Consider the following 15,617-nt stretch of genomic DNA (forward strand, 5'->3'; position numbering starts at 1 on the left):
TCTTCGGGCAGCAGGTGGGGGACACCCTGAACTGGTAGCCAGCCAATCGCAGGGCACACAGAGACAAACAAACATTCGCACTCACAATCACAAAAAAACCCCAAAAACTGTATACTGTATACTATACACTTGCAGGGGTCACCAACTCCGGTCCTCGAGGGCACCTGTCCTGCAGGTTTTCCATCTCTCCCTGCTGTAACACACCTGTTAAAATGATCAGCTCATCAGCAAGCTCTTGAGAAGCCTGATAACGATCTTGATCATTTTAACAGGTGTGTTACAGCAGGGAGAGTTGGTGACCCCTGCAAGTATACAGTATACAGTAACTATTTTGTTTTGGGTGTAATTCTACTGCTACACCACCAGATGGCGGCACACAATTTTGTTTGTTAATGTAAATTTAAAAGAAGAATGAAAACAGGAAGTATTTCAGCTCTGCCTAGTTTTTGCTGAAGAATGTTGAATATAGAATTCTCTTCAACCCTGTTTTTTACGTGTACATAAAGCGATGGCTGTAGGTACATTTTATAGTGCTCATGGGCATGATGATTGGTGTATATTGCGTGATGACACCCCCATCCCCTGCAGTGCAGTGGGAATTACTGTATATTGTATATTTTAAAATGTTGAGTGTAGTTCGTTGCACTTTGTGCTTGATGTAGGTAAGAAGAAAACCTCCAGAATATGCCAGTTTTCTACTAATTAAAGCGCATTACATTTGATCCAAAATCCCACAAAAATCCTTGTGAGAACATTCCACAGAGGAACATCCAGTGTGTTTGATGATTGTATTTCTGTAATTCGGCTCAGTATCCATCCATTGAGTTTGTCCTCTCTCCCGTAGGACTACACGTTGACCATGTACTTCCAGCAAGCGTGGCGGGATAAGCGGCTCTCCTACTCCGAGATCGCCTACAACCTCACTCTGGACAACCGAGTGGCCGACCAGCTCTGGGTGCCGGACACCTACTTCCTCAACGACAAGAAGTCCTTTGTCCACGGCGTCACTGTCAAGAACAGGATGATCCGCCTGCATCCAGACGGCACCGTGCTTTATGGACTCAGGTAAGCCGCTTAAAGCTGCCCCCTCTTGTGTGCCATGATTAGCGCATTGATTACGAAGCGTAATGAGCTAACGAGGTTGTATCTGGTGCATCTAACTGGGCCTTTTTCATGATGTACTGTATGCTGGTGTATCGGAACTAATGTGACTCACTCAAGCCAGGCTGAATGTTCAAAGCAGTGGTGGGGAATTTATGGTCAAAGGACATTTGATCCAGTTTATCATTCACTTCTAAAAACAAAACCATGTACAGTGAGCATCTGTCTCTTTGCAGTTCACTATTCACAAATTCACCTCTTCGTGTTTGATTTTCTTTAACCTATGCTGAGCTAATCAGCAAAATAAATCATTCTCCTTCTGCAATGTCCAAAGATGCCACAAGATAGCACTAAAGACCCAGCTAATAGGAAAATAATAATTGTTGTTTTGGGATTATAGTTTGTGGCATAGTAATGGTTCAAACTATTTGAATATAGGCAATTGTAAACAATTTTTAAAGGGATGCCAATTACTTTGCTGCTATTCACGGCAGAGCTCTGTCCCTAAGTGGGGGCTTATATTAACCTACAAATGCTCATAATATATAATAGTAAACATTTGTTTGATCATTGCATCATATTTCTCCGTAAGATGAGTAAAGGCCTCAGAGGACTTTATAAAAATGGAAATGGCCGAGGAAAGGTTTCCCACCCCTGCCTTAAAAAATAGTTCCTTTTTAATAGTTCTATCCATCATCGTAACAGTTTAGCAACTGAGATCAGCATCACTAAAAACATTTTTTTTTTCCAATGGATGTGCAGTTTTTTTGGTAAAACATCATTTATTTTCCTGACATTTTGTCTGCTCTTAAATGTAAAATTAAACATCCCTCTCACAGCATATCATGGCATCATTCGGCGCATCACTGCAAAGAAAAAGCTGTTGCTAGGGAAAAGCTATGTTACTTGTGGAGCGCTATTCAGTGACAAAGCAATTCTGTTGCAAGCTCAAAGAATTACGGAGGAAAAGAAGAGAAGCTCAAGGCTGTATGAAAAGAACACATTAACAAGAGAACTTGGATGGCAGTGCTGCAAAATATATGAATTAACACATTTGGCTAGCCAGTGTGTCAAGCAAATACCATAGTACGGGTGACATACAATACATGTAAATTCATTCAATTGTTTATTTCAAACTGGAACTTCATAAAAGATGCGCATTTGATAATAACAAACAAATAAAATTGTACAGTAGTACAAGATTAGAATTCAACTCAACTTTATAGAGCAGTTTAAAAACAACCACAACTGCATACCAAGTGTTGTACATAATGTAACAATTTGACATATATTGTGAAAACAAAGATAGTTAATACAATCAAAAAAATTATACAACTTATGACAGTGTCTGATCAATGAGGTTGTAAAATAACATGATACAAAAAACTCATCCACCAGAATATTCCAAGAATATCGAAGCCGTCCTAAAAAAAAAAAGCATATATGTGTTTATTTAAATTTTCACCAAGCGAGGAAACATCATAAAATACATCAAAAGATGTCTCAGCAGGTCTGTTTTTTTTCTAAAACAATAGTTGTATGTAACTGTAATTTTCTCACATGTAGCTACTTAAAATAGGGCCATAGATGCAAGGGTTATTAAAATTTTGGATTTTTCAAAGTAGTTCGTTTTTATTTCATTTTGACTACATTCAATTAGATTTGATTATTTTTTGTACAGCAGATTAGTTTGTATTTATTAGCTTTTATTTTTTGAAAATACTTCATTTTAGTTTAGTTTTTATTCGATTTAGTATACATTTTAAGTTTTTGTAATGTATGGCGTATTTGTGGGGTATTGTACTAGTAAAGTACACTATAATTCCCAAACGTATTCTTTCTAATGTACGACTGTACAATGATACCAAAAATAATAAACATTTAAAATCAACCCCTAAAGCTCATCTCATTAATTGACCAAGACGAAAAAAAAGGAACAACATTTTAGCTATAATTATAGTTCATTTTAACGAGTTTTATAAACAAGAAATTTACACTAGCTTGTTAGTTATCCTTTTATTTTTTCAAAGCGCTCCAAGAATCTTTTTTCGATTTTGGATTGACTTTTTTAGTTAGTTTTCATGAACTATAATGACCTTGCAGAGATGAGAAGAATGCAGTTGTATGTGTGAAATCAAAGTAACATTAGAGGACATGGCTACAAATGACAAAAATAACCACACATGCTAACAATAGCTTACTCTGTTGTTGTGCCTTAGATCTGGATGTTGCAGTATTATACTCCACAGTCTCCTCTTTGTTTCAGCGGTGGGTCTCTTCTCCAGTAAAACTTTAAATGCTGAGAAGTGAATAAATACAAAAGACACTCATTCTCCTCCACTGCTGCTGTATGTTAGCGTGTCTCGTTTCGAATGTTGCGTTCAATGAGAAGTGGTAACCTGACCGCCAAACAGGCCCTGCTGAGCCTTGCCATCGTACTTTTCTGCTGTGGCTTGGTTCAGATTAGCTCTACCCGGTCCCGGGTGATCTTGCCCACCTCCTTCCCACTTCCTCGATCTCTGTCTGGACTGACCTCCTTGAAGTGTTGTTTGGTTTTCCTAACTTTGCCCAGGATAAGTCCTGCCTGGTGATGTTGGAGTGTAGCGTCCTCAGGGACACTTTCTCCATCTGATTTGTGTTCCATTTTGTTCTTGTAGGTAATTAATAATAAAACAGCTCTTATTACCTGTTGTTTCTGTTCAGTGAATTCCTAGCATATTACACTGGCCTCTGTTTAAAAAGCTCTGGTTGGAGATTTTGCGGTCATCCGTGTTTCTGGTCTGTAAAGTAAGACTGGCTTGTCTGAGTTGGTGTTGTATGTTCTTGGTGGACTTTTGATTTGCCTTGCCTATTGTTCATGTCTTTGCGATGCCAAGGTGCTTTGATTTTTCCAGTGAGGTGTGTATGGCAGAAGCGCAACTTTCCTAATTTAGCTGCCCACGTCTCTTGATGATCATAAAAATCCATAATTGATTGGTCCCCATCAATAATGAAGTAGCGCGATACAAACAAGCTATCTGTCTGATTGGACCGGGATGGTTCAGCCCGTCCGCAAGTCGTCTCTGCTTGCCGTAGAACCGGCATACCTCAGAGGAGAATGCCATCTATAATTGATAACTCCCAATCAATAATGTAGCAGTTCAATACAAACACCGAATCCGTATCTGAAGCCGCACAGGCCGGCATGGCCCGTCTGTTACTGTGCTGCCGATCCGTCGCCTCCTCCTCCTTCGTACAGCGCGTTGGTACATTTGCACGTCATCGCCGATTGGTTTACATGCTTTCAAAACCCAAAAAGATCATTGTTTCTAATTCAAGATGTTGCCGCATTCAGTCATTCTCTCGCTAGACACTGAGATGCCTTTTTTTTTTTTGCGCAAAGGCTCCTTTAAAATATTAAAGCATCTGCACTGCACCAGATTATTCATCCCAACATTTTGTTAAGAAATGTAATTCATAACACTCTGAGCCAATTATATAAGCCCAACACATATGCTTTGCATAACTGCCAAAAGAAATGGAGGCTGGGAGAGAGGGCTTGTTGCGAATTTGCGGGCGGGCGTGCGTGCGTGCAGCAGAGAGATGCAGTTGTTACCTCACATACGTCGTCCTTGTCAGTGCCGGTGCCTCCCGGCTCCTCCATTATTTGCTTCGTGGGTTTGGTTCAGGTTTTATTTGATGCTAGCACGTCCAGACACAAGCTGCTGTCAGAGTCAGGCCGGCCAGATGCCTGAGTGCTCTGAGCAGGCTGACACATACCTGCAGAGACGGGCGGCCTGGTTGCAACAGCAGGGCTGTGGTGGATGTGCGCAAGATGGCCAACTGAGTGAAGAGTCCTCACTGGGAAAACGGGATGTACGCCAATGCATCACCAGTCGCGGAACCACAGTGCACGTCTGCGATACGGGCTGCTGCGATGGGTATCAACATCGTTCATTAGCATGGAAATCCTGCTAGAGTCTCATATGCCGTAATTCAACGGTGCCCTTCTTTAGCGATGGTATTCATTTGGACCGCAGCAGAATGAAATTCTGAAGTCTACAAAACCATTTTGACCCAAAACACACTGCCGGCACAACAAAGGACTTCATCAGAGAGAAAAGTGGAAGGTCTTGGACTGGCCAAATCCATCACTGGACCTTAACCCAATAGAGCATGCATTTCACCTCCTGAAGGGGAGATTACACGGAGAAACCACCAGAAACAAACAAGAACTGAAAGAGGCTGCAGTAAAGTCTGGTGAAGTCAGTGGGTCACATGCTTGATGCCGTTCTTGCAAGTAAGGCTTACTTTAACAATTCATTGGTTAGAAATAAAGTTACATGGCATTTTAAATCCCTATGTCCATATGCAACAAGCCTTCTGTCAATGTCGACAGATTCAAAGACTGTTCTAATAGCGTTGATTTGTCTTTGAATATGATTCTTTTCCTGTAAAATCCAACTGTTGAGCAAAACGATAAAATCTCAGTCAGCTTTATAGATAGATAGATATATAGTAGGGCTGCTCGATTAAGCGATTTTGAACCGGAACCGAATTTTCTCAATAAAACTATGTTAACAACGTTCAAATCGGCACGTTCGATTTTGTTATTTTTGGCGTATCTAAGCCACCGTAGTTACCTCTGCATTTCCGTTCCTCCCACGAGCGCGCAGTCCGAAACAATGACAACATCCATATCTACCGGCGATTCTGCTATTTGCTCAGGCAAGTGAGCGTTTAGTTAATAAATCGGGCAAAAATAGATCTGTAGTGTAGTGCGTGCCCCGCATGTACAATACAACCCGTGAGCAAGTAACTCAACGTCTGAAAGGCGTCCCTTTTTTTTCTCCTCTCCAACGGACCTCTGGTCCAGCCCGGCTATGCATCCGTACTTAAGCTTGACAGTGCATTGTATTATTGAGTGACAGTTTTGCACTAATCATTGATGTATGTTGAAGTAAGACCAGGGAGAAAGGTGAAAGGCTAGTCACTAGCTGGTTGGCAAAATGACTTGCTGACAGACTGTTTGGTTTACAGACTTGACTGTCTACCTTCTCTCATGTTGATGATTTCGTTTCAGATGGCATATGCACTTTTTCTTTCATTACTGGTTTAATTAAGAACAGATCTGAAATCTATTGTGTAAGTAAAATACTGTTAATCCCAATGTATTGTGCAGTGTGTATTAAGATAAATTGACTGGCATTTTCAGTTCAAAGAAAGAAAAATTAAGTTGAAATAAAAGACATTCAAAATGCTTCATTTTTCATTATTTTTTATTTTACAAAGAAATCGGAATCGTAAAATCGTGTTTGAGAGAAAATAATCGGGATTTTCTTATTAGCCAAAATCGAACAGCCCTAATAGATAGATAGATAGATGGATCGCCCTACAAATGACAACAGTGCTACCAACTGTCCCTCCTGTTAGGGAGAAGCAGTGTGATCTAATTACAAAGCCACCACCCCCACCCCAAAAAAGAAAAAATCCTCACCATTAACACAGCCGGCACACAACAAAATATCTCGCGAGAGAGGAAAAGACCACACAGGACCTCCTGAAGCATGTTGCTCAAAATTCACAGGCAAAGGTCAAGAGAGGGAGATCCAGAGAGAAAGAGACGTGAAGGTCAGACTTCATTCAAAATGGAGAAATTATTAGGATTCTCCTTCCCTCCGCCTCTCGCGGGCCCAACCCTCTCGCTATGTTTCGCACTCCTTTTGTGAGAGGACGCATCCTCGCAGCTCGATAAAAGACATCGCCCGGGCCAGGTTGAGAAAAAGATGCTGAGTGGAGGAAGAGGGATTGAATCCAGCCCTCTTCAAATCAATACACTCAATCTGGGCCTTTAAAGTTATCAATCTCAGCCCCAAGCCAATGATCAAACAAGGCCGCTTTGTATCTTCGGTGTGTGCGGATGAGCTCGGACTTTGGCACAGCAGACATCTTATTTTGAAATTTGGCTGCGCATGGAGCTCTCTCTCCAAAATGGAGGCAGCTACTCCAACCTCATTTCCACGTCTAGCTTCGTTACGGGGTAAAATATGATTGGATGCAAATGTCAGGTTGATTATGGCGAGCTCACATTCATAAGATCGCACTCTTGGATTCACTTTGTGCTGTGACGCTGCCTCGAAATGAGATTCTGTCTGGGAATTTGTGGTGGTTGTGCTATGTCCGTAAACAAGGTCATTGGGAACAAAGGTGCACAGCTTCCCTCAGGGGGGTGCTCACACACGCGCACACGCACACACACACACACACACACACACGCATACACACACAGCAGCTAGGCTGGGAACATGCCGCAAAAACAGCCTTTTTTTAGAACTGCATGTCCTATTAGCTCGGACGCAGAGCAAATGTAGCGTGTTTGAATCTGCGTGATATGCTCCAGCGAGGCCTCTCCTCCGGCAGGTCGGGCCGAGAGCGGGGACCGGCTCGGACCGGCCCGGCCCGGCCCGGCCCGGCCCGGCCCCGCCGCGATGGAGATAAAGCGCAAACAAGCCTGCATGCTGCAGAGGTCCACTCTCACTCACTGCAGCAAAGACAAAAGGAAGGAGGAAGGAGACGGGAAGGCGCCTCCTGCACAAAAATCTGTCTCATCACCTCGCTCAATTGTTTGCCGCTTATTAATTGTTAGTATGTGACACGCTAGCTCGGCTAAGAGGCGCTCAAGCCGCTCTGCGGAGTCTCTGTCAGACAGAAAAGCTTCGAGACTTCTGCTGATGATGTAGGTGGGCTATAAATAGTCTGGTATTTATACCCCTGCCATTTTGGCCTCATTTTTTGTTCCTTTCCCCTGCTTCGCTTCCTCTCCGCTTCTGTGACGGTTTAGCGGCACCGTTGACGGGACGCGATCGATGACTTGCCAGAGCGCCAAACATGGAGACAACATTTTAGTTATAAATTGGTAAAGTAGGGCGGAATTTTGACTCCTGCGTTAATCCCCCAATGCGCCACGGCCCTGCTAACTGGCTCTTACATAAGAGCCCAGAGAGCAAGAAAAAGGAGGCAGAATCTCAGAGAGAGGAAGACTGTCTCAACAGCTCAAAACATAAAATCCTTAACCAGCCCGGCGGAGCGCATATTTTACATAGGAACATTTCAAATAACACTTTTCCAGTCCACGACTGTTTGTTCTCACGCACGAAAGCAGAAGGGATTTTAATCTTGATCTTTGCAAAGTGTGGGTGACCCTCTTTCTAAATATAAATACAGTGGTATCCTCAATTCCAAATTGATTTGATTGTAGGGCTGCAAATATTTTGGTATTCCGATATCCTGCTGAAAATTCTATGAAATAATCAATTATTCGGATAAAAAAAATATAAACTGTATGTTTTCTTGGTTAAAGAACAATTATGAATACTGAAGAGAAAATAACACATTTCACTTAATAATAAATGACCGACTGGTTTATTTGACTTTTAATTTAATGCCACTTGAAACATAAATTATAAAGTAGATGTTTGTGGTGACAGTTATAATTCTGAGCGTGCATTTCTGACAGGCGTCAATGACTTGACATCATTTTAAGCAGATGTCTCCATCTAGTGATGACATTGAGGAGACTATTACAAAAGTTAAAAAGAAGGAATTGGAATGCAAGCTACTGCATCTCAAGGGATGTCATCTTGGTGATTGAGGCACGGACCTCTGCATGGTGACGGATGCATACAGACGGACCGTTCCCATTGGCTCATCAGGTAGTTACGCCAAAACATTTCTACCTCCTCCCAACTCACTCCTCAGTCATCTCCTCCCTCCTCGATGGAGCGAGGACCTAGGAACCGGCAATAGAGGAATGGGATGAGCCATTAGTCAATGCGGTCCGCTCGAAGCAACCCTGGCGTTCATCCCCGCGAACGAACACGAGAAACGCGACGCGTGTTTCCGTCAGTCGTCGCCGAAGCGAGAGTCCATCAGTGACGAAATGAGAAGGTCTGTTGGTTCTGAGCCGGGCGTCTGTCGGTGATGGATTGCCGGACTTTCTGTCAGTACCTACGGAATGCCAAGCTCTGCTGCTGAGCCAATTACGAGTCCATATTTTGTTATCATGAGAACCGGGGGCGGGGCTGAGGTTTTCAGCTGCTATCGCGGGAGCAGAGCCAAGAAATATTAGGAAAAACTGTAATCCTGTAATTTAAATCAAATGTTTCTCATTTGATCTGTTGAATGTCACTTAAAAATAGTGAGAAAAGGTAAGCAGTCATAGCGTGTTGCGTCATTTTCTCAATAGAATAATTTAAAATATCCATATCATGGTATATCATTATCGTGATATAAAATATCATACAAAATATTCTATCACGATATAGGTATAGATATATAATTTAATATATCCATATCATGGTATATCGTTATCGTCATATATATCACGATATGGACATTTTAAATTATATATCTATACCTATATCGTGATAGAATATTTTTTACACATCACCATCATCATCATCAGCAGCAGCATCATCAACATTGCACTGTTCAGAAAACGATCGTAAACCCCTACCCCGCCCCTGCCAGCAGGAAACTTTGATCGAACACCTGATTCATATTCTGATCGTATTTCTCCGAGTGGGTCATTGCAGATTATTTTCAATGGTTTAACACACTGCTAATATAATACCTGGTAAATTGAGAGTGATCGTTAATGACAAGGAAACTGCAGGCCGCAACCAATACAGATGTTATTATTATGGCGGCATGATGCTATCATGCTTTATATCAGTCAGTGTGTGTATGTGTCTATCCTAAAGGCGTAGATGATGTCGCCATGGTTACATCCAAACAGCCTCTAGGCTTTGGCCCTGCCCGACTCAGCTTGGACCAACTCGTCGTGTGTGTGTTGCAGGAAGTACGCAGAGAGGAGCTGTCGGATGTGGCTGACTTGTTTTTTTTTTTTTTTTTTTAATTCAAGAGCTGTGTAACCACAACATGAACCCTGTTTCGTTCTCTTATGCGACAAAAGATATTTTTGTAATAATACCAATTCTGTACATGGACAATATACTGTAACTATAAGTGGCCGAGAAATGAGTGGCAATGAGCTTGAGGGTTGTAAAATTGAAAAAGCTGCCTAGCGGGTGAGTTAAAATGAGTCGAAAGAGGTTTTATTTATTAAATGATCATGAATAGATGTAGCTGGGGACTTCTGCACCCTACTTTATATAAGATGGTGGTAATAGTGAAGCTCAATAAACATACAGAAGATATGAAAATAGATTTTTAAACATACAATAACTATCACGTGCAATCTTAAATGCCATGGGAACTACGTATTTTTTGAGTGTTTCAATGTTAATACTCATGACCTCTTTAACAGAAAGAAGCATTGAAGAAATTTAATGTATTAAAATGTGATATGGTGGATAACCACTGTTACAAGCTAGCATGCACTGCTTCCATTAACAACATGGCTGCGAACATGGAAACTAGTTTTCTAGCGACTGTTTATAAAAAAAAACAAAAAACTACAACAACAACTTTAATTTGATTCTTGCAAAGAAACAGACAACATGAGCGGAATCATTCACTCATCCACTGAATCATTCAATCACATTGTGTTCTGTATAAAAAGAAAGTAGCCCCGTGGAAGGCAATCCTGCTGAAAATTGCCCAAAACATGCTGCCCATTTGTAAATTGCAAAAGCAGGGATCTATTGACACATTGGAAACTTTTGACCCCAAGTATGTGCTTTTGATATTTTGCTGAGATCGCCTTACCTCACCTGGAGAAGTCAAATCAGAAATGCTGGTTGCATGCATGGGGATGCCCTAAATTTTGGACATTCTCCATCTTTAAAGCACTCCTTCCTCCTGGCTCGCGAGAGTCATCAATAACAGTCCTCGTGGAAAAAATAATCATCACAAAATCCTGCGATGCAGCGAATAATTCGCGACTGACGGACCGGTCCACCAGTCCGTCGATGACGGTCGCCTGTTTTGCTGACGATTGACGATAAACCTTTTAAAAATGGCCAACTGATGAATGGCGGAAGTGTGTTTTCATCCGTCAGTGTAATCGTCATTAACCGTCCGTCAGTGACAGTCCGTCACTAGCGAACAACTGTTTTTCTGCAGTTTTTTTGGAGGGACCATTTGATGGACCAATGGACTTTTAACAGACGAAATGATGGACTGACGATTACAATTCAGTTCATAACAAAAAACGACGGACTGACGAATGACGGACGGATACTCTCGCCGCTGACGGATGGCGAATGACGAATCAGCAAAATTTCGCAGAATGCCCTCCTCAGATAAATACAATCCATCAAATGTGAATCGCGACTATTTGCATAACGCGTCCGCCAAGTCATTTGCCACAAAATAAATGACTAAGATGAGTTATCAACAGTATAAAATGACCACAGCAATTCTTCCTCTACTTCTCCTTACTCTTTGTATTATGCCTTCAGTCTGGATTCCAGCAGCGACCACGTGGATTTTTCTTTTCATGTGTTGGGTCTCTGACATTTATAAATCATTTTACAGTAGCCTATGTGCACCAGGCTTAAGAAACTGTCTATATTGAAGCTTGTTTTTTGGAGGTTTAGTTGGCAAGACAAATGGGAGCAGCCTTCCTATTAAAAATGCATTTCAAATCATATACAGTCTCAGCCTGGATGATGTTGTTTTCTTAGTTTTACATTTCCACTTTGCACACTGTGTGTTTCCCCAGAGCAAATATCAGGGACACGTGCATAAGAAATGCCAACTCCTAAACGCGTTAGCTTGCGCAATCTTACAACACTGCACTATCCGACCTGATGCAATCAATTGGGCTACTGCTGGTGCACATCAAAACGTGAGTGTAAACCGTTCATTTATATATCGGCTTTATCTGGATTTATAGTGCCCTTTAAATGAGTAAAATAACATTTAAATCTCAGTATGATTCTGCTGGTCACAGTGAGGAGATACATATAATTTGAGAGAAGACAGACAGCCTCGACAAACCATATCGCTATTGCAAAGTGGATTCAAACAAATCAGCATCCGTAGCCGGTCAAGTCAACGGTGACCTTTGTGATCAATTTTTATATTTACACCATTTACAGAATTTAAACATTTCCTGATGTTCCGGGTAACATGTCTGTGACATGCGTTTTCCAAAATACTCCAAAGACAATGAGTTACACTATACCTCATATTATATTGTATGATATAATATCCATCCATTATCGATACCGCTTCTCCTCACAAGGGTCGCTGGGCGTGCTGGGGCCTATCCCAGCTGTCTTCGGGCAGTAGGCGGGCCACACCCTGAACCGGTTGCCAGCCAATCGCAGGGCACACAGAGACAAACATCCGCACTCACAATCACACCGAGGGGCAATTTAGAGAGTCCAATCAACTTACCATGCATGTTTTTGGAATGTGGGAGGAAACCGGAGTACCCGGAGAAAACCCACGCAGGCACGGGGAAAACATGCAAACTCCACACAGGGAGGCCGGAGCCGGGATCGAACCCACGACCTCTGAACTGTGAGATGGACGTGCTAGTATAGTATAGTATAGTATAGTATAGTATAGTATAGTATAGTATAATATAATATAATATAATCTAACTTTTTAAAATTCAAATATCTCTAAAATCTGATATGCTATGGAAAAAATGTAAAGGATTTTTTTGGGAGAAAAAAACCCAAAAAACAATTACAGAAACATAAAGCCATCTGTGATTATAATTTGCTGTTGACCATTGCAATGTGTCGATCGCTAAAAGTAACCCACTCTGCTCAAAATCCGAGGCTAGCCAGCCATTTTTGAGTGCGTAAACATTTGCCATCATCATCTTTTCTGGCACCTCGTCCTTTCTCCAATGACGTTGACAGCAAACGTATGGGTGTCTTTTCTGTGTCTAGGATCACCACCACCGCAGCCTGCATGATGGACCTGCGCCGTTACCCTCTCGACGAGCAAAACTGCACCCTGGAGATCGAAAGCTGTAAGTACCGTCGTCCCTGACAACGGGCTCTCACTCCCACTCGCCGACGTAGATTTAGATCCCACGTACGCATGCAGCTCTGTGGGTTTTTGAAGAAAGCGCAAGGTAGAAAGCGGCGTGATAAGGCGGGATGTAAAAATGCTGAGAGAGGCTGATGAGATTTGAGGAGATACAGATCAACATCGCTAATGGTTCACCGGCTGATAACATCCAGCCTAATTAATTCAGCTAGTCTGGCTTGATTAGGTCCAGTGTTTGTGCATGTTACGTGGCCATGTTTGCGAGGTACAAAAAGCTCATTTCTTATGGAGTTTGTAATTTTACAGCGCTGTGAAGAGGAGGGGGGCGAGGGTGTAACATGAGGACGACGAGGTCCTCGTCGTGCTTTATCTGGGTCCCCGGGGAGGAGGATTATGGTGCCGGGATGCGGTGTAGGGCTCACTCTTTCTGGGTTTCATCGCAGTGTTGCCGGAATTACGTGCCGGCGGTAAGCAGCGGAAAAACCAGCGGCGGGTCAGAACCGCCTCCCTCCGCTTCTCTTCCATTACGCTCGCCACCGCTCTCCTCATCACTTCCTCATCTCTTTTCTTTGCACACTCTCATCCTGCAGCCTTTTTATCTCTTTCTCTCCATCACTCATAACCTCTTTTCCCCCCTCTCCTCCTCTTCTCTCAGGCACACACACACACTGAAGCACGAAGGCCCGGTTTTGATCAGCAGACAGTATCTACTCTCATATGGATTAACTGGCAGCGGTTTTAACGGTGGAATCGCTTCATGCCAGAACATGCTATTTTATTCAGACTAATGAGCGCAGAGAACTCTCACTTGACTTGATAAACTTGATGCATTTTTAACAGACACGAGTCTTAAAAGCCCGGATAGCCCCGTGCTCCAGCAGCAGGGACTCCCGTCACTGGTTTTGCTTGCTGGGTTGCAACTGAGCCATCAAAGATTTACAGTGGAACCACTGAGGTCCAACATTGGTTTAAATGATTTGTTTGGATTTTGCAATTTTCCAAAGGAAATAAAGGAAATAAAATAAATATAGCAATACAAGCAATGCAAGTAACATTTCATCGGTCATTCATAGGTGTAAAATAGCTCTAAAAAGTCTACACACCCCTGTTCGAATATGTTTTAGTAACATAAAAAAACAATGAGACCAAGATAAATCATTTCAAACGATTTTGCACCACTAATATGGGCTTTAATGGTCACTAATTAACATCAAATAAAGTTCAGCTGTTCTAGTCTGCTTTTCCTGGTTTTGTCTTAACACTGCTATTTGAAACTGTTCATAATGCCCTCCACCTAGTCTAAGGGCTTCAGTTCAAGCTGAAGAAAAACAGACCCAAAGCATGATGCTGCCAATACACACTTGGCATGGCGTTCTTTTGCTGATGAGTAGTTTCCTGTATGCACCAAACAATACTTTTTAGAATTTTAATTCGACCATACCACAGGGTAAAATGTCAATGCGAGTGTGTGCACACTTGTACAACCACATTAAACATAAAATATAATTCAACTGAGTTATGGGTCATAGTATTGCTCGTCTGCAGCACGGGAGCGCCGCAGGGAACTGTCTTGGCTCCCTTCCTGTTCACCCTCTACACCTCGGACTTCAACTACAACACCCCTACCTGTCACCTGCAGAAGTTCTCTGACGACTCTGCGATTGTCGGCCTCATCACAGACGGAGACGATCGGGAGTACAGAGAACTTTTGTGGACTGGTGCCAGCAGAACCGCCTCCTGATCAATGCGGGGAAATCCAAAGAGATGGTGGTGGATTTCTACAGGTGCCAACACTCTGCACCTGCACCAGTGAATATGCGGGGAACAGATGTTAAGGGAGTCTCAACTTACAAGTACCTGGGTGTTCATCTGAACAATAAACTGGACTGGAGCGACAACACAGACGCTCTCTATAGGAAGGGTCAGAGCAGACTCTTCCTACTCAGGCGACTGAGGTGCTTTGGGGTTCAGGGGACACTCCTCAGGAACTTTTATGACTCGGTGGTTGCATCGGTCATTTTCCAGGGAGTGGTCTCCTGGGCAGGCAACATCTCGGCCCGGGACAAGAAGAGGCTGGACAAACTGGTCAAGAAGGCCGGCTCTGTCCTGGGCTGCTCCCTGGACTCTGTGGACTCAGTGGGGGACAGGAAGATGATGGCCAAGCTGTCATCAATGCTGGACAACCCGGCCCACCCCCTCCAGGGCACTCTAACAGCACTCCACAGCTCCTTCAGCGACAGACTGTTACACCCTCGCTGTGCAAAGGAGAGATTCCGCCGCTCCTTCTTGCCTGCTGCTGTTAGACTGTTTAACGAGAACATTGGGTAGTCTCTACAAACTGGCGGACGTTAGTGCAATCGTGTAGTCCTGCACCTGAGCTTATATTGTGCAATACTCAACATTCCCCACTACTGTATTTTTATTTTTATCCAATGCTGTTCCTTATATTTGACTGCAGCACTGTCACTTACAGTATTTTTTCCTCTGTACTATGTACAGGCTAAAATGAGTGTTTCTTCATACTTTATGAATGTAGATGTATGTTGGTGTGTATATACATG

At 42.7% G+C, this 15,617-nt stretch overlaps 1 protein-coding gene across 3 annotated transcripts in view; it reads left to right on the plus strand.

The window, feature by feature from the left end:
- gabrb2a (gamma-aminobutyric acid type A receptor subunit beta2a) overlaps positions 1–15,617 on the plus strand; it is a 55,922-nt gene that overhangs the window by 27,082 nt on the left and 13,223 nt on the right. For 2 of the 3 annotated variants that reach the window (XM_086057040.1, XM_086057030.1), the window contains exons 5-6: positions 845–1,065; positions 12,954–13,036. In XM_086057040.1, coding sequence (XP_085913166.1) covers positions 845–1,065; positions 12,954–13,036 — 304 coding nt within the window. Of the gene's footprint in view, positions 1–442; positions 515–844; positions 1,066–12,953; positions 13,037–15,617 lie in introns of those variants that run through there. The other variant, XM_086057050.1, reaches the window with a different exon arrangement.

This window comes from Filicampus tigris, chromosome 2 (genome assembly GCF_054856515.1).
Source record: "Filicampus tigris isolate MCC_2025a chromosome 2, RoL_Ftig_1.0, whole genome shotgun sequence".
In the NCBI taxonomy this organism is placed as follows: Eukaryota; Metazoa; Chordata; class Actinopteri; order Syngnathiformes; family Syngnathidae; genus Filicampus; species Filicampus tigris.